This window comes from Hippichthys cyanospilos, chromosome 8, assembly GCF_059441005.1.
Source record: "Hippichthys cyanospilos isolate Australia breed blue-spotted pipefish chromosome 8, RoL_Hcya_1.0, whole genome shotgun sequence".
Classification (NCBI taxonomy): Eukaryota; Metazoa; Chordata; class Actinopteri; order Syngnathiformes; family Syngnathidae; genus Hippichthys; species Hippichthys cyanospilos.
Window position 1 is genome coordinate 21,677,892 of NC_142376.1, and position 26,236 is coordinate 21,704,127.

Below are 26,236 nucleotides of genomic sequence, written 5' to 3' on the forward strand. Positions count from 1 at the left end.
TGGTTAAAAGCCAGCATCTGTAATGCTATGGGGGTATGTTAGTACCCATGCTATGGGCATCTGTGATGGTACCATCAATGCTGAAGGGTATATTGGGGTTTCGGGGCAATACATGATGCCACCCAAGCAGTGTCTTTTCCGGGGACGTCCTAATTTCAGCAAGATCATGCCAAGCCACGTAGTGCACGTGTTACCACAGTATAGCTTTGTAGTTAAAGCGTGTGGGTAGTGGACTGGCCTGCCTGCAGTCCAGAACTGTCATCAAACTGACCAGCATTAAAAACTTAAAATTCTTCAAATTTATATAACATGGATTTATAACCTTTTTTTCTTCATTTAACTGCATGTGACTTGGCTATGAAGCCTACAGTGTTTTGTGAGTTATTATTTTGTCCAATCAGATTTAAATCCTCTGTGCGCTGCTGTAACAGCTCAATATATTCAAGGCCATTAGACTCAGCTTTGCAGGCTCCATACAAATGATACAACACCAAAGCGTTTTTATTTGTTCATTGGAGAAACAAAAAGAATCCGATTTCAGTTTGCAATTTCAGGGGAGTCAGCACCTTTGCATCCTCTAATTTGTTCAGAGGGACTCTAGAGGCATTGCTTGAAGAAAACAGCCAGGCCATTTACGACCGAAAGTAAACTTTTCCAAAAAAACAAACAAAAAAAAACAAAAACAAAAAAAAAACCAAAAGGAAAACGTGGACAGTTGAGGAAAACATGGACAATGCTTGTCCACTGGCTACTTGTTTTTCGGGTAAAGAAATAATTTGCCACTTTCACAGTGGAAACAATTATGCTACTAGCTAACGTAGATGGTAATTATTTATAAATAAGCATCTCCAGTGTTTACAATGTATTTTATTTAAAGTTTTTATATTTGTGATATTTGGTAAAATGATAGTCTACCAGTATCCTGTTGTTTTGCAGTTGAGCATCGTAATGGTGTCGTGCTTCTGCAGAAACAAATGTTTCTGAGCAGTTTGTGAAATAACTAACGTTATTTTATTTAGATTTAGATGTGAATCAGTTCACTTCTTCAAGCCATATCCAAATTCAAGTTACACTTTGGGTTTCAAATACTTGGCAGTGGTATTTTGGATACTTCCTAGACCAGGGGTGTCTATACTAAGGTTGAGGATCATATTATATTTGGACATTAGTGATTTGTACTGGAAAACCCCGTGTCAAACCAGGGACATGGTAGAGGGACTCACAGTTAACTGGTGAACTCGCAAACCAGATGTGGACAAGCGAAAAAAGGATAAATAGTTGCACATGAATTTTTTTTTAATCATGCCTGTGGGTAGCTAATTATGATGATGTATTCTGTCCTCACTGATGTTACAGATAGCTAGGCAGATAGGCAACTCCTCCAATAAATACACCTGTTTGTGATTCTTCCCCTTTTTAATCACTTACAATGATTAAAGTAGGTGTGAAACTGAAACAAGAAAGACATAAAAACGATTTACATGCTGCTGCAAATAAAATACGACAAAGCAACGAGCCCCACTTGAATGACGCATGATATAGCACGAGGTTAGACAAGAATGCTAACGGTTGTGAGCTATTGCGCTATCCGCTAGCTCGATACTAATCGATAGCTCGATGCTGATCCCCATAACTAAACTGATTCCCACCGTTTTTGTGATACAACCATTCAATCAATAACCCCAACAAACGTGTAAAACTCTAAACATAACATAAACATATATACCGTATTTTCCGGACTATAATCCGCACCTGTATATAGGCCTAAGCCGCAGCAGTAAAATATGAGCAAAAGAAAATATTTTTGTCACGGATAAACCGCACTGACATGAGATATTTGTGCAAAAAGATAGAACATGGAAGTTTTACTTTATTTTTTTGTTATTTAATTATTCTGTAATTGTCTGCCAACAGCAACATCCTCTCTTTAACAGCGTGAACCTGCCTGCATGTTTAGTCCCAACATTTATAGAAAATGGATGGATGAATATTTTCAACACTAACAGAATACTGTTAGTTAAATAACAGTTCAAAATCAAAATCACTACTGTATTTCAATAGCATCTTATTTTATCTCCCTTTGTTTGATAGATTATATCAGTGAACATAAAAATGCATCCCACATAATTCATATATACAATCATGAATACATAAATACAATCACATATACTGTGTATTGTATATAAAATTTACAGCTCAAAAATTTACCACAAATTAATACATTCTCATATTCAATTCAGACATATATTTTTTTAGTACATTTTTAAAACTCTCTGAGCACAGCCATTGATTAACATCTTTTCAGTTATATTTCATAGTCTTTCCATAAACTGAAACCTCAAACACATTTGCTTGCTGATGGCTAGCAAAAAAAAATAAAATAAAAAAAAACAACAGATAAGCTGCACTGGCCTATAAGCCGCAGGGCTCAAATCGTTAGGAAAAAGTCGCGGCTTATAGTCCGAAAAATACGGTACATACAGGCTGTGCTTGGCTCAAGGCTTGAGGACGTAGGAGTTGTAACTCAAGATTACTTTCTTGCTCGGTGGGAAAACAGGAAGTGCACAACGCAACAGGGTCCGGTTGCCCTTTCACATTAACGCAACTTTTTAAATGAACGAAATGAACAGTTTTGTAACCATGGAAACGGTACAATGGCTCATAAGGAGCCAGAACACTCCCCACCTGACATCAGTGAGATGTCACACTAGAACCCCAAACTAATCCTGCTGTATAGCATCTGACAACAGAAGAACAACATCAGTTACTGGTCTCAGGTAAACTCTCGTATTTCCATCTTGAACCACTTTAACTTCCACTTTTCTGACCTAGCCGTCACTGCTGAGAAAAACGTTTATAATGAGTCCCATCGGCCATTGGTTTCTCTCCACCCAGTGATCCTTGAGGAGGACAACATCCCGGTGTTGAAGGTTGCGTCTTGCAGATTGCCACTTGTGTTGACATTGCATAGTCGAGAGGTACTCCCTTCGCCAGCGATGCCAAAAACAATTGGCTAAATGCTGAACTTGTTTCCATTGTCGCCGGTAAAGGTCCTTTTCTATGAGGTCGCCAGGAGGAGTTGGAAGCACACCAACTTTTTGAGTCAAAAGAGTTGCAGGAGTGAGTATGAATGGTGTGTCTGGGTCACTTGACACAGGAACCAGCAGCCTCCCATTCATAATTGCAGATACTTTGGCCAGGAATGTTGTTAAGGCCTCGTAGGGGGAGGTATTGTGATCTGAGCTGGGCAAGCTGACGGTCTAAGATCCTTCGTGCTACCCCTATTATAAGTTCCCAACTGCCCCCCATATGCGAAGAGTGCAGGGACGTGCGGTCAGGGGAAGCAGAGCCTCACCTGTCATCATGACAAGTAAAAAAAAAAAAAAAAAGAATCATAACATTACATTTATATTAATATTTGTACACTGATTTTTATGTATGACTAATTTCAAATATTTTGTTTTGTCAAAATCGCTGAATTTGCCTCTTTCCTGTACAAATACGGGGATGAAACAAAAGGTGAGGCTGCAACGAGTCAAGCTTCACCTCCGAATGCGCAATCATCACAAACTGGGTTGATACGTGCAACTGGCGCGTGCTGCTTGCCGTATATCTGCATGTACATGTACATATATGAATTTTTTTCTTTTTTTAAATTGTTGGTAGCAGTGTTGGGCGAAAGGAACAGACGTGGAAGTCAAGTGCAGCCGTGAGCATAGATCTGTGCCTTGTTCGGCGGTGAAAGCTATGATCTCCCGCTGTCCGTGAAGTGCCGTACAATGTGACGGATATTGAAAGTAATTAGCTGGTTGACAGCTGTCATTTAAACCAGGGACGTGAGGTCAGGGGAGGCAGGTGAGGCAGAGCCTCACCTGTCATCATGACAAGTAAAAAACAAAAAGAATTATAACATTAAATTTATATTCATATTTGTCCATTGATTTTTATCTATGACTTTTTTCAAACATTTTGTATCGTTAAAGTCACTGAATTTGCCTATTTCCTGTTCAAATACAGGGATGAAACGAGAGGGGAGGTAGCAACGAGTCAAGCTTCACCTCTGAATGCGTAATCATCACAAACTGTGTTGATGCGTGCAACTGGTGCGTGCTGCTTGCCGTATATCTGCATGTCGACAATATGTTTGCAGACACCGTTAAGGAGTGACCTTACGTTCGGATCCGAGGGAATCTTAGGTGTCAAATCCTAACTCCTTACAGGCGCCCCTGAAGTTAGTTCAGCAGTCTGACCTTAACTGTTTCCATTCCCCCGAATGTAAAAGAATCTGTGGAGAGTGTTGATGAAACTAGAGGTGTCCATGGACTCTATGGCCTCTATGTGAACGGCCGTAGTGCTCACACAAGCGAACATCACTGTCCACCGTTTACTACTTAGAACCCCACCCCGTGTTGGGCGAGAGGTAACAGAAGAGATCTCAAGCCGTGGTCTGCAGGGTTGCTTTCAGTATGGACATATTTCCACTGAGCTGGTTGTATGGTTCATCTGATTCTTTGTACTTGATTGTTGACGAAAACATGGAATTTTCGCGACTCATTGTAAATATAGCCAAGTACAGACTTACAATCTGAGAAGAAACGCATGGCACTGATTTGAATGTTCACTTCCTCACTTATTAGCTCTCCCACTTCCGCCCCTATCACCGCTGCGCACAGCTCAAGTTTAGGAATAGTAAGTTCAGGCTTGGGAGCCAGTTTGGCCTTTCCAAAAACAAAGGCAAACTGTGTGAGACCATCCTTGTTGATTGCTTGCATGTAAGCTACAGCTGCGATTGCTTTGAGCGATTCGTCACAGAACATACTGTTCTGCTTGCGTTCTGCAATTGCCAATGAAAATGAAAAGTACGGTCTTGGAATGTGAATTTGCTGAAGTTGTTGCAAGCCATTCTTCCATTCTTGCCACTCTTTGCACATTGCCACAGGAAAAAGCTCATCCCAACCACAAGTCTCTTTCATCAGCTCAAGCACCAGTACTTAGTTTGTTGAGAATTTGTTCTCAGGACTGGCTGTCTGCACCAAGACTCCGGTGAAAGAGAACGCAAGTCATCACGTTGAACTTCACATTTATTTTGGCTCATGTATGGTGTATCATGTAGTATCTGTTGAGTAATAAATCAACAACAATGTTAAAGTCAGTAAACTAACATATAAATACTTGCCGAACTTTAATCTATGAATTTACTGTATTTTTAGCCGACATTAGCAGGTTAGCAACAACTAACAACAACTACTAACTATAAAGTGCAACCTCTACACAAACGAACACAACAACCGAATAAACACTCGTCGCTTACTGAACATAGGCAGTAGCGTGCGTTATCAACATAAATGATAATAAACTATAAATATGAGCTTACGTGGTCGTTCACTACGTCACTGTAACAAGCCGAATGACGCAGAGAACGTAAAACAGGAAACGGAAATGCAACACGACCCGACAAATTAAAAGCACACATTTCAAAATAAGATAACAAACGTCACAAACGCTAACGCTTGAAGAATTCTTAACATAGTTATTAACTAATATTACTTAGTTATTTGATGAATACAGTACTGTATAATGTACTTTTTTGCTTTTTTCAATTTTTTTTCCATTTTTGCACATTTTTTAAATTCTTTTTTATTTGAAATATTCTTCATTTTTCCTGGAAAACCCGGAAAGTACTCGGACCGAGACATAATCCCTTCAGCGTGTCCTGGGTCGTCCCTCTGTTGGTGTTAGATATCTGCCCGATATCGGGATTTTAAACTCTTTAATTCACTTTTTTGTAACAGTTGAACAGAAGTAATTGTACTCTTGGGTGCAAATTACATTTGAAACATAAAAAAATGTCTCACCATGGCAGTTTAATATTTATAAAAATTTTAGACACAATAACAGAGATATGAACAAGTAATAGTCATATCAACGAGTGCAGGGCTCATTTAAAATATGACGTTATTAACTATACATGTTGATTGGATTTTTAAATGGTTATTATTCTGGAGTGAAAAGTTAAAAAAAAAAAAAACATTTTCAGACTTATCGTGAATGAAAAATGACTTGCCTGCATGAGTGTGATGGGTGAAACTGAGAACTGGAGTGCAGGACAAAGTCCAGGTGTGGCTCTAAGGCAATAGTATGGATCCGCAAGATGTCTTGTAAATGAGAGTCCGATAGCCGTGTCCTCACACGGCTCTAATTTAAGTTCATAACCGAGAATGTCTTCTCAAACAAATACGTCGACCCGAACAAGCTTAGCATTTTCTTACCAAATGCTCGAATCTCTCGGAACTTGTCCTTATCCAGCTGTCGGTAAAAGTTGTAAAATATTGCTTCTGTGAGATTAAACTAGCTTCAAGATGTTTCAGTTTCTCGCTGTGTTCATTACTGTGATCTTGCCATATACGTCAGCATGTTTTGTTTGGTAACGTCGCTTCACATCGAACTCTTGAAAAAAAAAACAGCCACTGTCTCTTTACAAATGAAGCAGACACAGTTGTTCCGTATTTCAGTGAAGAAATAGTCCAATTTCCACTCATTCTGGAACCGTCAGCCCTAGCAGTCAACTTTCCTCCTTTTGTTGATTGTCGCCATTTTAGAAAGTTAGGGGCTCACACAGTCAATTACTCATATACCAATTTGCTGTTCCTAATTTTGCTCGGTAGGAAAACAGGAAGTGCACAAGGCAACAGGATCCGGTTGCCCTTTCACATTAATGCAACTTTTTAAATGAACGAAATGAATGTTTTGTAACCATAGAAACGGTACAATGGCTCATAAGGAGCCAGAATATGATGCATTGTTTCTTTTGGGGAATGGTTTTTCTGTGTATTCTTACAGCTTTTTTCAGTCCACACATGCAGTTCCTGAGCCAGCTCTGGTATGACCAGAAAAGTTCTCCAGCCTTGGCGCTTCTTGGATTTCAGAATGTCACCAAAGATGTGGTCACCGATGTAGATGATATCTTTGCCCTTAGCCCCCAACAAGTCACATACGATGTCAGAAGAACCTGTAAGTATATTCAACAGCACTTACACACATGGATAAAATTACTGCTACCGTATTTATTCTAAGAAAAACAGCGGTCATAAAAACAACTTCAATCTGACAAATAATACAAATTATTCATGTTAAATCAGTGAGAAAAAAAGCATGATGTTTGCATGCCTGGACAAAATTTCCTGATAAATAGCCATTCGTTTGACTGCATCCCAGCCAATGGTGAAGACAGAAGAAATGGTTTCAGAATGTTTCTCGGAGGGGTACTGTGATTTTAAAAAAAGGAAAATAAAAGAAAAAATGAAATCTGACAGAAGCTCTATAAATAAAATTGTGTTAAGCTATTTTTTTCTCACAACTGTTATATAGTAGAGTTTGAAGACTGGGAGTAAAGCAGAGCCATGAATCCATGTAGTTACTGTACAATGATCTAATCAAACAAACAATATCTAGAATATCCATTTCAAATTAGAAGTTGAATCTTATTTTATCTGAGTAAAAGCAAGATACATGATGATTCTGATCATTTCTGATTGTGCTTCTTCTTTGGTTAAGTGCAAATAAACTAAACTACATTTTGACACTTGATATAATTTCAAGTGTTAAAATTACAAAGAAAAGCATTATCAATACCAGCAGTTCAACCACTACAGTAAACTACACAGAAAATGTTAACGTGATCTAGATATTGCTCTGACTTATGTTCGACACAAAAAAAAAGTAAAGAAAAATTGTAGTTGATGCACGCTGATGAGGTTGTATGGGTATTTCAGTTCATTTCTAAAATTAGGTTCTTAAACTAGGTTTACCTCCAGAGTAAACAATCCCATGTTGGAGGGGCCCAGTATATGTACCGATCTTGAGTCGGCCAGTTGTCTGAAATAAATGAATACATAATCAAAGTCCGTCCTAACAACATATTCATTGAGGGTGTGAAACTAATTTAAAGGAAAAAAATAACAAAAATTCTATTCTGATATTTTAAAGTTTGTATCGGGCAGTTTCCATTACAGCCCACCCACATTACCATCTTCACCCACTGCAGTCCTTGTGGCCATATACTCACTGTGTCAACCTGTCGCAAGACTGTTCCCTCTCCAAAAAATACAGGCTTGTGGGCATCTACTAGGATCAAGTCAAAGTAAGACTGCCAGGGCCTGTGGACTGTACCTGACTAAAAAAGAAGCAAATACACATACATTTCATAAGGTGACATTTGTACTACAAGACTGATTATACTGTAATTCAAATGATTGCCCATAGGGTGCTAATAAATATTCATGTTTAGCACGTCAATTTTAAATTGTATTTACCTTAGGACCATGAGGAAAGTCAAACAAGTAGGTCATTATTTTCTGTTTAAAAGAAAAGTGATGAAAGCTGAGTAAATATGTTATGGTACACAAAACATACAGGCTGTTTCTTTGTGACCTCACACACCTCTTTACGTATGTGTAAATAAATTGCTCACCTCGGTGTATTTGTAATCACTGTTGGTCGCCAGAAATATTTTGGCTACTTCACTCATGCGACTGAGGAGGAGAGGAAACTTTGGCTTAATGGGGAAGGGGACAAAAAAAACAAAAAAAAAAACACAAATGAAGTATGACTTAAGTTAAAAATGAAAACACTCAAATATTACAAGCAATTTTGCCACAATTATGTATTTTAACAAATTATTGTCTTGTTTGAAGAAGTTTTTTTTACTTACATCTTTTACCACATACTTCTCCAGGTTTTCAACAGTCTTTTCTTTTAAAGACCCCTTTAAAAACAGTAGTACAAGTAATGCAGTATCAACCAGAATAATCATTTTAGAAAAAATAAAAAGTTTACTCTACCTGGAAATGGACCCAGTCCACAGCATCTCTTACATCCTGAAACATGCTCTTATAAGACATATAAAGGTCACCGTCTTTAAAGCCAGTCTCACAACTGTGGAAAAAGATTACATATGTAATTAGGTATAGGTTGTGATGAAAATAGGCAAATGATAAGCTTCCAAATGAAGAATGAAAGTAATACGAGTAAGGCAGCAACATTTGAACTCTTTGTAACCTGAACCATGCATTACCTTGAGTATCGACAGCAGTTACTGAAGAAGTCAACTAGGCAGGCAAAAAGGTAAGTTTCTGAAAAGGAACATTTATCATCAAAACATTTTATTATGTTTCAAATATAGGACATGACAAGCAAGAGGAAAAAAAGCAAATGCCTAAAAGTAAAATATATATTCTTATTTAAACGTATGCAAGAACAAACATCATCTACTTAATATGTTCAGGAAATTGAAGCGTCAATATAAACTATCCATTCTTAGACAGGTGCATATGCTTGTCTGACAGTCAGCTGATGTAAATATGATGTTGACAACACTGCCTGTACAAGTTATTAAAGGGGATATGGTATCAGTTTTGGATTCTAGAGAGCATTATTCCAAACATAAGCACTAATCAACAGGCCAGTCAGTTAAAAAAACAAAAAAAAACCCAAAGGTGTATTTCCATTAGAAATTCCAGAACAGCATGGCCCTGCTTTACATCAGCCTCGCTTGGCTTAGCCTGGCTTCCATGACTTCTTGTCTACACAATGCACCAAATCAAATGGGGCAGGATAAGAATTGAGTATCCGCCACTGGTATTGCAGTGAATCAAAATATGATTTGCAGATGCACATAATGTGGCACGAAGTGAATGCAAAACTATGCAAGCGGTCCTAACAAAGCATTCTCTTCTTTTTTCTTGAAGGTGCTATGAAGGTTTTTGGATAACAACAGCCCACTTCAAATTATGTAACTATTTCTTAAGGTTGCAAACATACATGGTGCTGTCCAAGCAAGCACTGACAATGTTTCCTTGAGGATTTTTTCAGCCGCAGGGGCAAGGCTTTCTGGGAAGCGTTACGTCTAGACGACCAGCACCCCAAACTAAAAGGGCCTTTTTTTTCTTGGTGTGCGGAATGCTAGCCTCATACAAATTAGCATGTGCAAGTACAGTATATTATTTTCATACTAAGCAAGACAGTTACTGGGCTTTGCACTAACTTTTGTACTGGTGCTTTTTCAGTTGGTTACACTGCACAGAGTTTGGTCACACATTTTCCCAGGAAGGTTGATTTACGTATAGTAGGGTTAGGGTTAGTCGTCTCAGCCAGGTAGATTTCTTGGTGAAAACTGGGATTTTGTCGAGTAGAGTGGGATGATAACAAGGGTGGAAACGGGACTACATTTCCTGTTTTGTTGGATCAAAGCGTTCCTCAAGCCCTCCTGTTTGCGGCAAATCTCGCTTGATAGAAAAAGGAGAAGTTTAAGCATAGCAATTGAGTGGCCAACAATGTCAACCCTATGCAATTTTATGTCGGTACAGTTCAATCATGACACTATTGCTTGGCTTAATATCTAAGTCGGTATAGTTCAACAGCTGTTTTCTGTCCCCATTGTAAAAGATGGCTGTGTTGACCACAAACCACTCTTCTTTTCTTCCTGTACAGGACCCTGTGGGTGGTGTTGTACACAACGTTACTCGAAGCTGATTGGTTGCCGTTGGGTAAAACGTAAAAAAAAGTTTAATTAACTTTGGCGAATCGGTGAAATGAGCGGATTTTCAGTGCACGACCAAGCATCCCACTTCTTCCACTGCGTCCTCCGTACCACCCCAAAGGCATCCACGCCATGCTGCATGAAAGACATTGACTTTTAATTGAAAGGTACCATCAGAAATACTCTCCCTGCAGGTAGAGTAAACGTAGCATTAGCGCCTTCTATTTCTTGTTTTTTTTTATTTATTTATTTTTTTTTTTAGTTAAACTATTTCCTCAGCAGCTTTACTAATGAGCCATCTTATGATGTCACACTCATTGTTTCTCAGCTTTAGGGGACATCTTCTGACCACAACTTGTGAACCCACTAAGCAACACACTCAGAACCAAATGTGGCTCTGAAGCACTTTATTCACACAGAATTCATGTCAAAAAGGCAATTTTTTTTTAACACATTTGACAGGCAGAGTCAAAAATTTAGTGAGTAGGCCCAAATGTTTGACTCCACCCATGGATCTGCACTCTGCAGCCAGGGCTACTCCGTATTCCTCAGTTTTATATTTAATTTTAAGATGTCTGTCTCGGCAGCTTAACTTGACGCATTCCATTTTAGGGTTACCGTATTTTCCGCACTATAAGGCGCACCCAAAAGCCAGTTTTTTTTTGTTTGTTTTTTTTTAAAGCTGACGGTGCGCCTTAGAATCTGGTGCGCCTTATATATGGATCAAATGATGTGCTGATTGCATAAACTATAGTTTATGCCTAAAAAATCCAGTTCAAACCGACCTGGCCCAAGGGTATTAAACCCGACACGGCCTGGCGCAATTAATTAACTTGATTTGCAGGCCCAACACGATTTTTTTTTTTTTTGAGGACCTAAGAGTGTGTGGCCCCACACTCATGTTTGTTGTTTAAATTTCCCTGACTTTCGTTTATTCGTAACTTCTTTGTGCTCCATATCGTAATAGCGTGTCAGAAATATATCATGCACGCCGAGGAAAAAATTAAAAAGACAGCGGCGCCAGCCTTCACCCGCGCTTGGCTCCAAACTCATACCGTTGCATGTTTGTCGTTTAAATTTCCCTGACTTTCGTTTATTCATAACTTCTTTGTGCTCCATAACAAAATAGCTGGTCAAAAATATATAATGCATGCCGAGGGGAAAATCAAAAGAATTGCGACGCAGCTTTCACAAGTGCATGGCTTGATCTGGATCTATTCTGCGCTCTGCGGCTCCTGTTTAGTTGTTAAATAGCAATTACCAATAACACATTCTCTGTTTTATATTTCTTAGTATAATATCTATACAATGCTTATATTGTATGAAAAAAGTTTATATTCTATTAATAAAGTTTGATGACTTTGCTGATTGTTTTTAATACATTCCCTTTAGTAAAGCACCATCTAGTGGCTGCATAAAGCAAATCTATCTAGTGGATACATAATGCAACCCCAGCCAGTACTATGGTTTCAACTCTATGTGTGCCCTATAATCTGGTGCGCCTTATATATAGTGTTTTTTAGAAACTCGGCCATTCATTGATGGTGCGCCTTATAATCCGGTGCGCCTTAATAGTGCGGAAAATACGGTGATTACATTCCTATATAATTATCTACTAGCAGAATTCATATGTACTACACATATATGATGTACCTTGCCAGGAATATTTTCTATTCCTATGAGTAGCATATGATTCCTAGACACACTGCATCACAAATAACTGGTCTGTGAAATCTTTATACATTACACATACAATACATTCAGCTGCTGAATAAGTTTACTACTAATGGCTACGATTTTCTTAAAACCCTACATGTCTTTTTTCTCTCTTTCTTGCGTCATTGTTTGTTAAGTGTCATGATTGAATTACAATGCCTTTAAGCACTTACTCGTTGCAGGGAGAAGTGAAACCCAAGTCACCAGTGGACACTTTATATTTCCATTGAGTAAGCACTGTGACTCAGGTCGCAGGGCAATCATGAAGTGGATTTGTAGCAAAATACACCGCTTTCTATTTGATGAAGAGGAAAGGATTGGAAAACAATACATTGCAATAGCTGTCCACCCCAAAAATATTTTCTGACGCTTTTAGTGAAAATTTGGGGCTTTTAAATATAAAAGAGACTGTAATAATAATAGGCTTCAGTCTACCTAAATTAGGCCTAACGACACCACTGTCTTGCACACAGACAAAAAAAAAACCATTCAGAATCAGTAACCAACTGACAGATATCAATGAATTCAAAATTAAGTCAAGAGAGACACAGCTGCCCATTAAGATGACGCAAAAATTCAGTGCAAACAGAACACAAATGTAGTGTTTTACAACAATATTTAACATATTCATAATTTCTTATCTACTGGTGCCCTCATCAGGCAACCTCTCTACAAATCCTGGCAGAATTCTGCTTCTAGGTCATTATTCAGAAGCTTTTCCATGATTCTAACACAATAGGGCTTTGTCATGTTCTATTTAATTTCATTTTTGTTTTTATTTTATTATTCTTACTTTGACAATCTTGGTTTTGAACCTACTCCACATGAAAAGTGCCTTGAGCTATATTTTTGGGTGAATTTCTGCAATATTTTTACAGCATAATTGCTCTAATATTACCAGTGAGTATATGAGAGAGAGAAAAAAACATTCATATACAGTACAGCGCAGAGGATATCTGCTGAGTTTCCTTTTTAATAAACATTTCTAGAAGTTGCATTTAGATAATTACCAGGCAGGTTGAAGAGAGTGTTAAGGATGTAGAAACGGTCGGTATCTCCACGCTGAATAAATTTGTTGGGGTACATTTCTCTGATATCGGCCCTATATGCAAAAATAAAAAAAGAAAAAGCTAAACAAGAAATTACGTAGAACACTTTGTAGACACACTTAAATAAACATAATAAATCTATATCAAATTCACTACTGGAAGAACATGTGCTGATCAATTCAAGTAAAACAGAAAATTTCCTTTTTTTTTTTTTTTTTTTACTGGACTCACATTTTTGCAATTGTGGATCCTTCCAAAAATTATCGACCTAATGACACATTAAGAACTCCATGCCCCTTCTATACATAAACCCTCTTAATATTATTTTCTTGTTGGATCGCCACGATTCATACAGGTTACTTACTTAGGTTTTAAAATGTTGAAATTCACCAAAAGCTGAGTGATTTTCAAGCCTGAAAGCCTTAAGTATTCTGTGCTTTAAGTTCTCAACTGGAATGCTTGGTTGCAGTTTTTTTTTTTTTTTGTTAATATCAGCCCCTCTTTTAATATATCATGAAAAGGTCAAGTTTTTGGGTGATAATGAGATGTAGACCTGTATGTTGACTGAACAGGCTCTATCTCTGGCGCAAGGATAAAACAGTGGCACTGCCCAAATTGCTGCAACGTGTGCTCTGTCCAGTTATGGAGTCACATGGCAGTTCAAAAGGAAAAACCTGTTGTGATCATTTTTGTTCTATATACAGTACCAGGGGTCCCCAACCATCGATCTGCGGCCTGGTACCGGTCTGTAGATCAATTGGTACTGGGCCGCACAACAAATACCGTTTTTTTGTACTATAAGGCGTACCCAAAAGCCTTTTTTTTTTTTTTTAAAGCTGATGGTGCACCTTATAATCTGGTGCGCCTTATATTTGGATCATAATATGTGCTGACTGCATAAACTATAGTTTATGCCTATTTTTTTTTTTGAGGACTCAGAGTCTGTGGCCCCACACTCATGTTTGTCATTTAAATTTCGACTTTTGTTTATTCCTAACTTCTTTGTGCTCCATTACATAATAGCGGGTCAAAAATATATCATGCACGCCGAGGAAAAAATTAAAAAGACAGTGGCGCCAGCCTTCACCCGTGCTTGGCTCCAAACTAATACTGTTGCATGTTTGTCGCTTAAATGTCCCTGACTTTCGTTTATTCATAACTTCTTTGTGCTCCACAACAAAATAGCTGGTCAAAAATATATAATGCATGCCGAGGGGAAAATCAAAAGAATTGCAGAGCAGCGTTCACAAGTGCATGGCTTGATCTGGATCTATTCTGCGCTCTGCTGCTCCTGTTTAGTAGTTAAATAGCAATTATAAATAACCCCTTCTCTGTTTTATCTGAATTTTTTTTTAATAACAACTATTTCTTAGTATAATATCCATATAATGCTTGTATGAATAAAGTTTGTATTCTATAAATAAAGTTTGATGCCTTTTCTGATTGTCTTTAATACATTCCCTTTAGTGAAGCACCATCTAGTGGCTGCATAACACAACTCTAGCTGGGATAGGCACAAGCAAGCCTGCGACCTTAGTGAGGATCAGCGCCTTTAGAAATGGTTTTATCACATTAAGGAGTTTGAGCGCTATTTTACAACCAAAAAGAACCAAAAAGCTGGCAAGGAATCAATCCGCGACCTATCTTTGACCTCCCATTCGTTCTGCATACCGATGCATCAGAGCAGGGCCTCGGAGCGGTCCTCTACCAACGGCAGGATGGGAAGCTGCGAGTGGTTGGCTATGGATCTCGAACTCTAACACAAGCCGAGAAGAATTACCATTTTCAGAGTGGCAAATTAGAGTTCCTTGCACTTAAGTGGGCAGTGTACGAGAGGTTCAGAGACTACCTATTTTATGCCCCCCACTTCACGATTTACACCGACAACAACCCCCTCACATTATGAGCACAGCCAAACTCAATGCGGTTGGTCATCGCTGGGTGGCAGAGTTGTCAGACTTCCGCTTTAACATCAAATACAGGCTAGGAAGAGCCAATGCTGATGCTGACACATTGTCACGTGTCCCTCTTGACTTTGACCAATTCATGTCAACATGCACAGAAGAACTGTTGCAGGATGTAGTGGATGCAGTTTGGGAAGGGAATCAAGCAGCCCAGAGAAGAGATGTTGCCTGGGTGGCTGCTCTATTTGCCACTTCCCTGGATGTTAACCCCCCGGCACATACAGTTTTCCCGGTAATAGACCACAATGTGATAATCCAAGCCCAAAGAGAAGACCCAACAATCGGGCCGGTCTTGAAACTCAAAGAGACAAATTCCAAACTTACCGACACAACCCGTAGATCAGTCAAGGGGAGTGCTCGCAAACTTCTTTATGGATGGCCGCGACTACACCTTCAAAATGGAGTGCTGTATCGTTGCACAGCTGAGAGAAGACAATTAGTTGTACCTCTGAAATACCAACCACTGGTCTTAAAACACCTTCATGACGACATGGGACATGTAGGCCAGGAGAGGGTACTTCACCTTGTGAGAGAACGGTTCTATTGGCCTTACATGAAAAGAGCAGGAGAAGATTATGTGATGAGGAAGTGTTGCTGCATAAAGCAAAAAAAACCCACAGTTCATGTGCGTGCACCCATGAGCTGCCTGAAGTCAAATTCACCACTTGAGCTCGTCTGCACTGATTACTTGCATCTTGAAAAAAGTAAAGGAGGCTACGAATACATCCTGGTGGTAGTCGACCATTTCACCAGGTTTGCGCAAGTCTACCCTACAAAAAATAAGTCTGGACGAACGGCAGCAGAAAGGATATACAATGACTTTGTACCCCTGTTTGGGTTCCCCAATAAGTTACACCATTACCAAGGGCGAGAATTTGAGAATGAACTATTCCGGACTCTGGGTCAATTAACTCTCTGGCGTGGGCCATTCTCGACCATCTCCATACCATCCCCAAAGCAATCCAGCCGAGCGATTCAATCGTACATTGCTGCAGATGCTGCGCACATTGTCAGATAAAGAAAAGGAAGCATGGAGGGAACATCTTCCGCAGGTTGTTCATGCTTACAATTGCACTCGTCACGAGTCCACTGGCTATGCGCCCCACTTTCTGCTCTATCGTCGACACCCTCGTCTCCCTGTGGATCTTCTTTTTGGCTTGTCAGAGGAGGAAGATCCTGTAACCCACAAAGGCTATGCTGAGAAGTGGCAGAAGAGGATGACTGAAGCGTACCATATTGCAAAAAGCAATAGCTTGGCATCAAGTGCGAAAGGCAAAGCTCAATACGACCGAAAGGTGAGGGGAGTAGTGTTGAAGCCAGGAGACAGAGTGTTGGTCAGGAACGTTGGTGAGCGAGGTGGACCTGGAAAGTTGCGTTCAAACTGGGAAAAGCGAATATATGTGGTGAAGGAGCAAATATCAGATAACCCAGTCTATGTTGTCCATCCAGAAGGTGATGATAAGGGAAAGAGCAGAACGTTGCACCGAAACCTGCTTCTTTTGGCCAATGATTTGCCAATGGAGTTTCCGCCAAAGCTGTCCAAGCCTACCTCAAAGCGTTCTCCCAAGCAAGTGGACCAAGCAAGGAAAGAAAATGCACATGATGAATGTAGAGAAGCCACAGACTCTGAGGAGGAACCTGAAGGTTACTGGATTAGACTGCCGTCACAACGACATGAATCAAACACGATGGCAGAATCGGAGAGAGCAATTGAGCCTCAGAATGAAAAAATACCAGTGTTGAAAATCCCAATTCTCTCTCAGGAAAGAGATGTACAACCTTCATTGGAATTTGTAGAAAACCAGCAACAGATAGTGCCAAACACAACAAAAGTTGAGGAAGGACAAGAGTTAGCTTGAGAGGCGCAGGCTGATGGACAGATGCAGGAAATCCAGGTTGACTCTCCAGTTCAGTTAAGGCGGTCAGATTTTCACATACCCGTCGCTTGGCAATTTGACATATCAGCCGTTTCGTACATTCAATTGTGTTGATGCCAACCTGATCCCCTTCACTCATTTCTTCAACACATCACCGCTTATGTCATCGATGCCATGTGCACCCTTTTCAACATATCCACAATCATATGCCAAATATTCAATACATATGTTTGAAAATCCAGTGTACACAGTCATGATCTCAATAAGTTATTGAAAAAAAATGGGTTCGTCTAACCGTAGTTGAATGTATTTTGTTGTGATTAAGTGTCAGGAGCCACTTTTGTTGTTGGGGAGAGTGTGACACCCTGGGGTTAGTGTTGTCACATATATATTTGTGAAGTCTAATTTTGAAATAGTTATAAATGTCATTTATATTTGTTATTCGAACTGCTGCTATATTTATGTTGTTGTGATTTACGTTGTATTATTTTGGAGAAAAGAGAATACCGGAAGTAGTGGTGAATGGTTCTGGGTCAGGGGGGGACAGAATAGAGCGCGACTTTGCTGCTGCTTCTCAGACGCAATCTGGGAAGGAAGCAGCTCACGTTGTCCTCCTTTATCCGTCACTCCTGCCTAAACAGGTCAGTAAATGGGAGATAACTAATGACAGCTTTTATTTTATTACATAGTGATATGTTATTTCTGTTGTTTTGTAGCAGTGAACCAACTTTTTGAACGATATTGGCACTTAATTGAATATTCGTTTCCCGCCATACTAGCGTTGTCGTATGCGATGTCCATTGTGTTTCGCGAGGCCTCCTTCGATGCGCGCCGATAAACTAAATGTGAAATGTTCTTTTTCTGTTGGTGTTGCAACATAACAAAACTGTTCTTTTTCATTTCTGCCCACTGTATTAGACACAGAGAATAGATGGTGTAGAATACCAAATTAGAAGACAGTCTAGGTCATTAATGTGTACTTTTGTAAAAAGAATATTTAGACAATATGTAAATGTAATGTTATTACTGGATATTGTGAAAGAAGAAGTTTGTAAAAGGGAAATGGTCATTGATTGATACGAAGACAGATTTACCGAAAGGAGGACTGACTGATGTGAATGAAAAGACAGAAATGTTTATAAGTAAAGTTTTGTGTATGTGTTGTGTTTAATAAACGCTCAGACGCAATCTGGGAAGGAAGCAGCTCACGTTGTCCTCCTTTATCCGTCACTCCTGCCTAAACAGGTAAAAATGCAATTGTTGCTGTGGCCCACCCCACTGGACCGGTAACACACGCATATATTTTTTTGACAGCAATATTACTCCATAATACTTTTGATGCGAATATAAGTTTTAATTAATACGCACCGTATTTTCCGCACTATAAGGCGCACCCAAAAGTCTGTGTTTTTCTAAAAAGCTGACGGTGCGCCTTATATATGGATCAAATCATGTGCTGACGGCGTAAACTATAGTTTATGCCTACAAAATCCAGTTCAAACAGACTTGGCCCAAGGGTATTAAGCCTACACGGCCCAGCATGATTAATTAACTTGATTTGCAGGCCCAACACTATTTTTTTTTTTTTTTTGAGGACTTAAGAGTGTGTGACCCCACACTCATGTTTGTCGTTCAAATTTCCCTGACTTTCGTTTATTCCTAACTTTTTTGTGCTCTATAGAAATAGCGGGTCAAAAATATATAATGCACTCCGAAGAAAAAATTTAAAAGACAGCAACGCCGCGCTTGGCTCCAAACTGACACCGTTGCATGTTTGTCGTTTAAATTTCCCTGAGTTTCGTTTATTCCTAGCTTCTTTGTGCTCTATAACGAAGTAGCTGGTCAAAAATATATAATGCATGCCGAGGGGAAAATCAAAAGGAAAGCGGCGCTGCAAGTTCACGAGTGCATGGCTTGATCCGGATCTATTCTGCGCTCTGCGGCTCCTGTTTAGTAGTTTAATAGCAATTACCAATAACACATTCTCTCTTTTATCTGATTTTTTTAATAACAAATATTTCTTAGTATAATATCCATACAACGCTTATGAATAAAGTTTATATTCTATTAATAAAGTTTAATGACTTTGCTGATTGTTTTTAATACATTCCCTTGAGTAAAGCACCATCTAGTGGCTGCATAACGCAACTCTATCTAGTGGATGCATAATGCAACCCCAGCCAGTACTATGGTTTCATCTCTATGTGCGCCTTATAATCCGGTGCGCCTTATACTATATGCCGTTTTTTTTAGAAAATCGGCCATTCATTGATGGTGCGCTTTATAATCCGGTGCGGCTTATAGTGCGGAAAATACGGTACATGGTTATAAAATATTAGTTATGGGATGCACACCGCAAAAAATGACCTATCAATGAAGACATAACAACATGTCACACGTCAATGGCGTGCGGTGAAGGTCAACTTCAAAATAAAATCATAAAATAAAAGTACATGTCTATACAAATACAGATGTGTGCATCTACAACATCAACAGCCACTGCCGACTCCAGCATACAAGGGACCTGGTTTGCACCATAGTTTAAACTGGTGGTTCTCAACCTTTTTTCAGTCATGTACCCCCTGTGAATTATGTTTACAGCCAAGTACCGCTTAACCACCCTTTTTAGGTTAAAAAAAAAGAAGAAAACCTTAAAAATATGCTATCAGTGTCTGATTTATTAAACTTTATTCAACCCTTCAAACTTCATTTGTATTGGTCTACAAAAAATACTTAAAATTAACTGTCCTCTTTTAGATAACAGAAGAGACCTGTTACCAAGGCGAATTCACCGTATGGCAGGCAATCCAAACCTATGTTGAATCGCTAATGCATTTAGAACCCCAGGTAAAAACATCAAAATTGTACATACATATTCAAAATTGGAACCAAAATAGTATAGTAAGTGCTATGTGTGTGTGTGTGTATATATATATATATATATATATATATATATATATATATATATATATATATATATATATATATATATATATATATATATATATATACACACACACATACACACAATCAGAAAACATCATAGATAAAAGAAAAATATAGAAAAGATTTATTTACCTTTGAGTGGCGCTTGTTATGCCTTTATTCCCTAGTAAGGGTAGCATAGGCTAGCCTAGCTTTGTTTCTTGATTATCTCCAGCTTCGTTTCCATATAAATCATCTTCTTACTTCTCTCTTTAACATCACTAGCAATCTTGGGACCTATGGCTAACCCATTCAAGTTTGAATTAAGAAAGAAAATGCATAATAAATACGATATTGAAAGCACTCTCACACGAGATCAAGTTTCTATGCAGCCATCTTGGTGACTCCATGCGCTGAACAATAGCAGACCAGCATCTTTGTGACGCCATCATGCTGACCAACAGTAGATCAGTATCTTAGGGAGTCGAGACGCCGACCGATAGCAGACCTGCATTGTGTTTGACGCCAACGGTTTTGTAACCAATCACAATAGAAGAAAGCTTTACCATTCCGCTATTTTGAAACGAGTGAGGCCGACCTATAGCAGACCAGCATCTCTACCATATGATGGCAACAGAAAATAAGTGCAACTCCCTAAAAACGCCTGCATATGGAGACAAAACAACACAAATACAGATAACCCCCTAGGGTCATGACAATTGTTTTTGTCGCAAAGCTGCGAAAATACCGTAAAGAGGGCACAAGAAAAACTTAGTATTCCACATCGCAACATAAAAAAAATGTAAGCCAGGGACGCTGTAACACGGGGGGCCACTGAAATTATAAATAAATATTTGCCCACAGAAAAATATTCAACTTAAAGCATCATTTTTGGGGATTACAGCAGAGATTTATTCACAAAAATAAATCATTAATTATTAATAAATATTCGTCCACAAAAAATAATCAACATAAAATGTCAGACCTGTTTTCAAAATGAAATAATTACAAATGAATATTTGTCCACAGAAAAATATTTAACTTAAAAGTGTCGTCTTTTGGGATCATAATTGAGATCTGGTCGCAGAAATAAATCATTAATTTGACAGGTAGCGTGACAAGTTGGGTTGAACCATTCTAGTATGGAGGAGAATCTGGCTTTTAAAAATAATAAAATTGAATGACCTATTGAACATTGAATTTGTTTTATGAACTTATATTTTCCTGAAACATTTAATTAATTAAAAAAAATTTAAAAGATTTTTGCACATTTGTTTATTTTATTTTAAATCAGAAGAAACCCCTGGAAAGTACCCCCTGGGGAACTCATACCCCATTTGAGAACGACTGGTTTAGAAGATAGGTACTGTTGCATTACCACACAGGTGTTTGATATAACGTAATGTGTTACATATACATATCTACAACATAATGTAGCATCATCAACGGATTGTAGAGGCATTAGTAATTGAGCTCTTGTTGATTAACTGCCAAAACACTGTTTACTGTATGTATGCCCGTAGCTAACATCAATGCGAACACAGCACCTCATGGAGATTCTACGTTAACAGAGTTGGAATAACTAAGCTCAGTGTTGCAGACATTTATTAAAAAAACAAAACACAATTTAGGTATGTCTGTTCCAACAAACTATATGTAAAAAAAAAAAAAAAATAAAGTTCCAGATGTGTGACATGTATACACATCATGTCCATGTGTGCATATTGCATGATAATGTAACTTACCCTCTAATGAAGTTGAAACCATGTACACAAACTAAAATGTTCCCATAAGCATCCACTTTGAGCAGGTTGCCATGCAAGGTATCAAACACAAGGCCTCTGAGGAAAGAACAGAAGGTGAAAAATCTTAGTATTTGACATCATATCACAAAAAAAAAAAAACTTTTTTTGATGGTGTCAGTTCTCTTAGTTTAAAACACACATAAATGGCAGGGCTTGCAATTTTTAACAAAGTACGTAGGGTTTAGTGGACTTACCGTGTGGGGAAAGTCGGATCATAGATGAAGTTGAGTAGGTCCTGTGGATATCCAATTGACACCAGGCGCTCCACAGTTAGGTCGAAGCCGAGCGCCTCATACTCAGGAGATTTATACACTTTATACATAGAGATAGAAAAAAAATCTTCAGCAGAGCTCAGTAACATCAGCTGTATCCATCCATCTATCCATTGGCCACCGGTTTATCTGGGGTCAGGTCGCGGGGGCAGCAGCTTGAGCAGGGAAGCTCAGACTCCGCTTGGCCAGCCGGTACCTGACAGCTGCTTCTGGAGTTACACAGGCCAAAAAGGCCTGATAGGACTCCTTCTTCAGCTTGATGGCATCCCTTACAACTGGTGTTCACCAGCGGGGTTCCGGGATTTCTGCCACAACAGGCACTGACCACCTTATGGCCATAACTCCGGTCAGCTGCCTCAACAATGGAAGCGTAGAAAGGGGTCCACTCAGACTCAATGTCCACTGCCTCCTCCGGGGCGTAGGAAAAATTCTGCGGGAGATGGGAGTTGAAACTCCTTCTAACAGGGGACTCTGCCAGACATTCCCAGCAGACCCTCACAATACATTTGGGTCTGCCAGGTCTGACCGGCATCCTCTCACACCACTGAAGCCAACACACCACCAGGTGGTGTATCAGTTGACAGCTCCGCCCCTCTCTTCATCAGATCGCAAATCTGATGACACGACCATAATGTCGATCATTGGACTGCGGCCTAGGGTGTCCTGGTGCCAAGTGCACATATGGACACTCCTATGTTTGAACAAGGTGTTTGTTATTCAACAATCCGTGACAAGCACAGACGTCCAATAATCCAATAACAACTTCCGCTAGAGTTCAGAATGGGGGGGTCAGGTCTCACTATCATTGCACAATGTGAGCACTGAAGTCCCCCAATAGAACAAGGGAGTCCCCAGAGGGAGCGCTCTCCAGTACACACTCGGAGGACTCCAAAGGGTGGATACTGCTGTTTGGTGCATAAGCACAAACCATAGTCAGGACCCGCTACCCACTCAAAAGTGAAGCGAGGCTACCCCCTCGTCCACAGGGGTAAACCCCAACATACAGGCGCTAGACCGGGGGCCATTAGTATGCCCAGACCTGCTCTGCGCCTCTCACTGCAGGTAACTCCAGAGTGGAAGAGAGTCCAACACCTCACAAGAAGACTAAGAGAGCCCAAGCTGTGTGTGGAGGCGAGTCTGACTATATCTACTCAGAATTTCTCCCTTACACACAAGCTCAGGTTCCTTCCTTGCCAGAGAGTTGACATTCCATGTCCCAAGAGCTAGTTTCTGCAGCCGGGGATCAGAGTGCCAAGGTCCCCTTTGGCCGGCCCCCAGCTCACATCGCAACCGATCCCTAAGGGCCCTCCCACAGGTGGTCAGCCCGTGGGAAGGGGGACCCATGTTACCGCTTCAGGCAAGTCCATGTCACCACAAGCAGTTAATGATAAAGTCAACCCTGATATTTACAATGACAATATAGTCAATGTAGCTCTATTAGTCTTAAGAACGGTATTCCAATCAGTATTGCATTCGTGGAATTTGAATGAAGTGGATTAATCTACTAGGCCAGGAGAAAAAAAATTGGTCAAAGTCGAAGGGCAAGTTGACTTTGAAACTACAATATGTCGACTATGAACATTCGCCTTCGCACCTCCAGGACCATGTTTTGCCACCTTTTTTGCTGAAATATGCAGTGTTGCAATGGTGGCCAAAGCGACACCCCCCCTTCCGAAAAAAGAAAAAAAAAAAGGATATAAGTTTAGGATCATTTCCAATTTTGGGAGGGTGTGTGTGTGGGAATAATCGATAGGCTAATCAATTCTAAAAAGATTTGATAGTGGAAGCCTTAACTCTTTCAGTGCCAAGCATTATCAGAAAAGGGAAGTTTGAGAGTGCCAGTATATTTAACATTTTCAGTTATCTTTCAAGGCCGACAAAACAGTGTGTGTTATGTCTATGTTAACATGGCTGGTATCATATGAATAATTGATTTCCATTCCTTACTTATAATTACATGAATGTAATGTTTGTGTTGTATGTATGACAACACTGCCATCCAATGGTCATCGTTATCATAACAGTGCTCGTTTGGCTTAATATTAGATAAACAAAAAATAAATAAATCAAAACATATTTAACCAGAATTTTATCATTTGTTATTATTACAATTTTAAAAGACGATAATTCTCATCCATAGCACGAGTTGGCTCCAGTTGGCAGCCATTTTGCAAGTTGTTTTCGACTGAAAATCGTATCATTTACTTAGGGCTTAGTTGATGACCAATTGTGGCTCAGTTTATAATGTCACATGACTAAACTCCGAAAACAGGAGGTTTCAGTTTTATTTTGCCTTCTCCAAAAAAACAATGTGGAATAATACCGGTAGGTAAAACATTTCTTAACAACATGTTTACACAATGGCTCACGCTTATGCTTATGCTTACCTGCCAAAGTGTAATCCATATCAAAACCAAAACACTTGATCTTCTCCATTGCTAAGCTTCTGTTGACAAACACCCTGAAATGGGAAAATACTGTTTGGTTAAAAACATGCACAGAATCCAACCTGCATAAATCTTCAGTTTGATTTTAATGTGAAGTTTAAGAATGGCATATGAATATTATACTGTATATATTGCCCAGCCCTATTTCCAACAGCTTTTTACTGTCATTAATAGTGTGTGATTTGTAGTGATTTGTGGGTTATATTTATTATTGTTTTTGTGTCCAATTGGGTGTGTTGAAGGACGAGTCGGAAACATCTAAAATATGCAGGATAGCAGATGGTGATCACAGAGTTGTCGACCTTTGCCCTAGGGTGTCTACACTAGAAAATAAACTGTTTTAAAAGTATTTTATCCCCTCATTATTTTTTCCCCCTCACTAATTCTAACATTTTTTATTTCAGTAGGTCAGGTTTTTAAGTACTACTAACATTTTACATTAAAATAAAAGAAAATGACTACATAAATTCATATATTCAATAACTACCCTATTGAATTTTGAAATTATTTTGGTCGCTTCAACCTATCAATTTCCAGGTGTCGGTTGGAACTTTCGTACTTCTAAAATCATCACTTTTTGGGGACACCAAAATTGCTGCATGCATGATCGATTTAATAAGGCATTTTTAAAGAGAGCAACCCATTTTCAACACTTCAATCAACACATGATTGGTTAATCCATTATACAAATAATACCCATACGTGGATATGAACAATACAATATATATATATATATATATATATATATATATATATATATATATATATATATATATATATATATATTTTTATAAATACAGTATTTGAAATCTACCAACTTGTGACTTAAAAAGTTATGGCCCAATGCCAGTGATTCATTTAATTGGTTGCACTGTGACAAATATTGGTTGTACCACCTAACTTTATGACACAAAACATGCAGATTTTTTTTCATAAAAGAAAATATGAATGTATTCAACATTTCATAAATGTTTACTTCAGTTAACACATTGTTTTTTTATTTAAATTTCTTCTGATGAGAGTGCTCTTGACCTCAGGATCTGAATTTTTTACTTGCTCAATGAGACCAGTGTAAACCTGCTGGCCTAGGTTGAGGAAGAACAAATAAATACATAACAAGTATTTCTATTTTTGGTGAATAATATCATTTTGTTAGAACATAAACAAGTTCTTTCCTCCTGACTGCCATAAGGAGCTACCCTGAACGTCTTCTCCAACAACTTGAAGGTCCTGGGCCACATGTGGGAGTCCATTATACTGTAGGTCACAATGGCAAACTTGCTACTCAGGTCTTGAAGAGATTGCTCATTTGTTGGTTCAGCAGGGCCCTCAATGGTGCTCCTCTGGGCTACTTTTGTTGTTTTATTTGGAGAACCAACTACACATGCCATACTGTTAGAGGGCAGTGTTGCTATTGGGATATGATGGGAGGGCTGGGGAAGCATGGGAAATAGAGTTGTTGTGAAGGTAAAAGGCGGCAGTCGCCAGAAATAAAGTGGTTACGAGTTCAGACGAAAAGTGAAGTTATTACTTGAGTTAACACTGGTAGCAGAGCATGGTTAGTAACTATAGAGTTCCGCCACCTTTTGAAGAAGGAAAATCTTACGAAAGTTGGAAAAATGAAGTCGGAATTTGGACAAGAGT

General features: G+C 39.0%; 1 protein-coding gene across 2 annotated transcripts in view; it reads right to left on the reverse strand.

Annotated features, from left to right (window-relative positions):
* Positions 1 to 26,236, reverse strand: part of nt5c2a (5'-nucleotidase, cytosolic IIa) — a 42,048-nt gene that overhangs the window by 3,274 nt on the left and 12,538 nt on the right. For both annotated transcript variants that reach the window (XM_088422320.1, XM_088422321.1), the window contains exons 3-14: positions 24,533 to 24,606; positions 22,068 to 22,185; positions 21,814 to 21,909; positions 13,264 to 13,355; positions 9,074 to 9,131; positions 8,841 to 8,934; positions 8,711 to 8,764; positions 8,471 to 8,554; positions 8,313 to 8,354; positions 8,066 to 8,173; positions 7,809 to 7,875; positions 6,839 to 7,009 (exon numbers count right to left, since the gene is read on the reverse strand). In XM_088422320.1, coding sequence (XP_088278446.1) covers positions 6,839 to 7,009; positions 7,809 to 7,875; positions 8,066 to 8,173; positions 8,313 to 8,354; positions 8,471 to 8,554; positions 8,711 to 8,764; positions 8,841 to 8,934; positions 9,074 to 9,131; positions 13,264 to 13,355; positions 21,814 to 21,909; positions 22,068 to 22,185; positions 24,533 to 24,606 — 1,058 coding nt within the window. The remainder of the gene's footprint in view (positions 1 to 6,838; positions 7,010 to 7,808; positions 7,876 to 8,065; positions 8,174 to 8,312; positions 8,355 to 8,470; positions 8,555 to 8,710; positions 8,765 to 8,840; positions 8,935 to 9,073; positions 9,132 to 13,263; positions 13,356 to 21,813; positions 21,910 to 22,067; positions 22,186 to 24,532; positions 24,607 to 26,236) is intronic.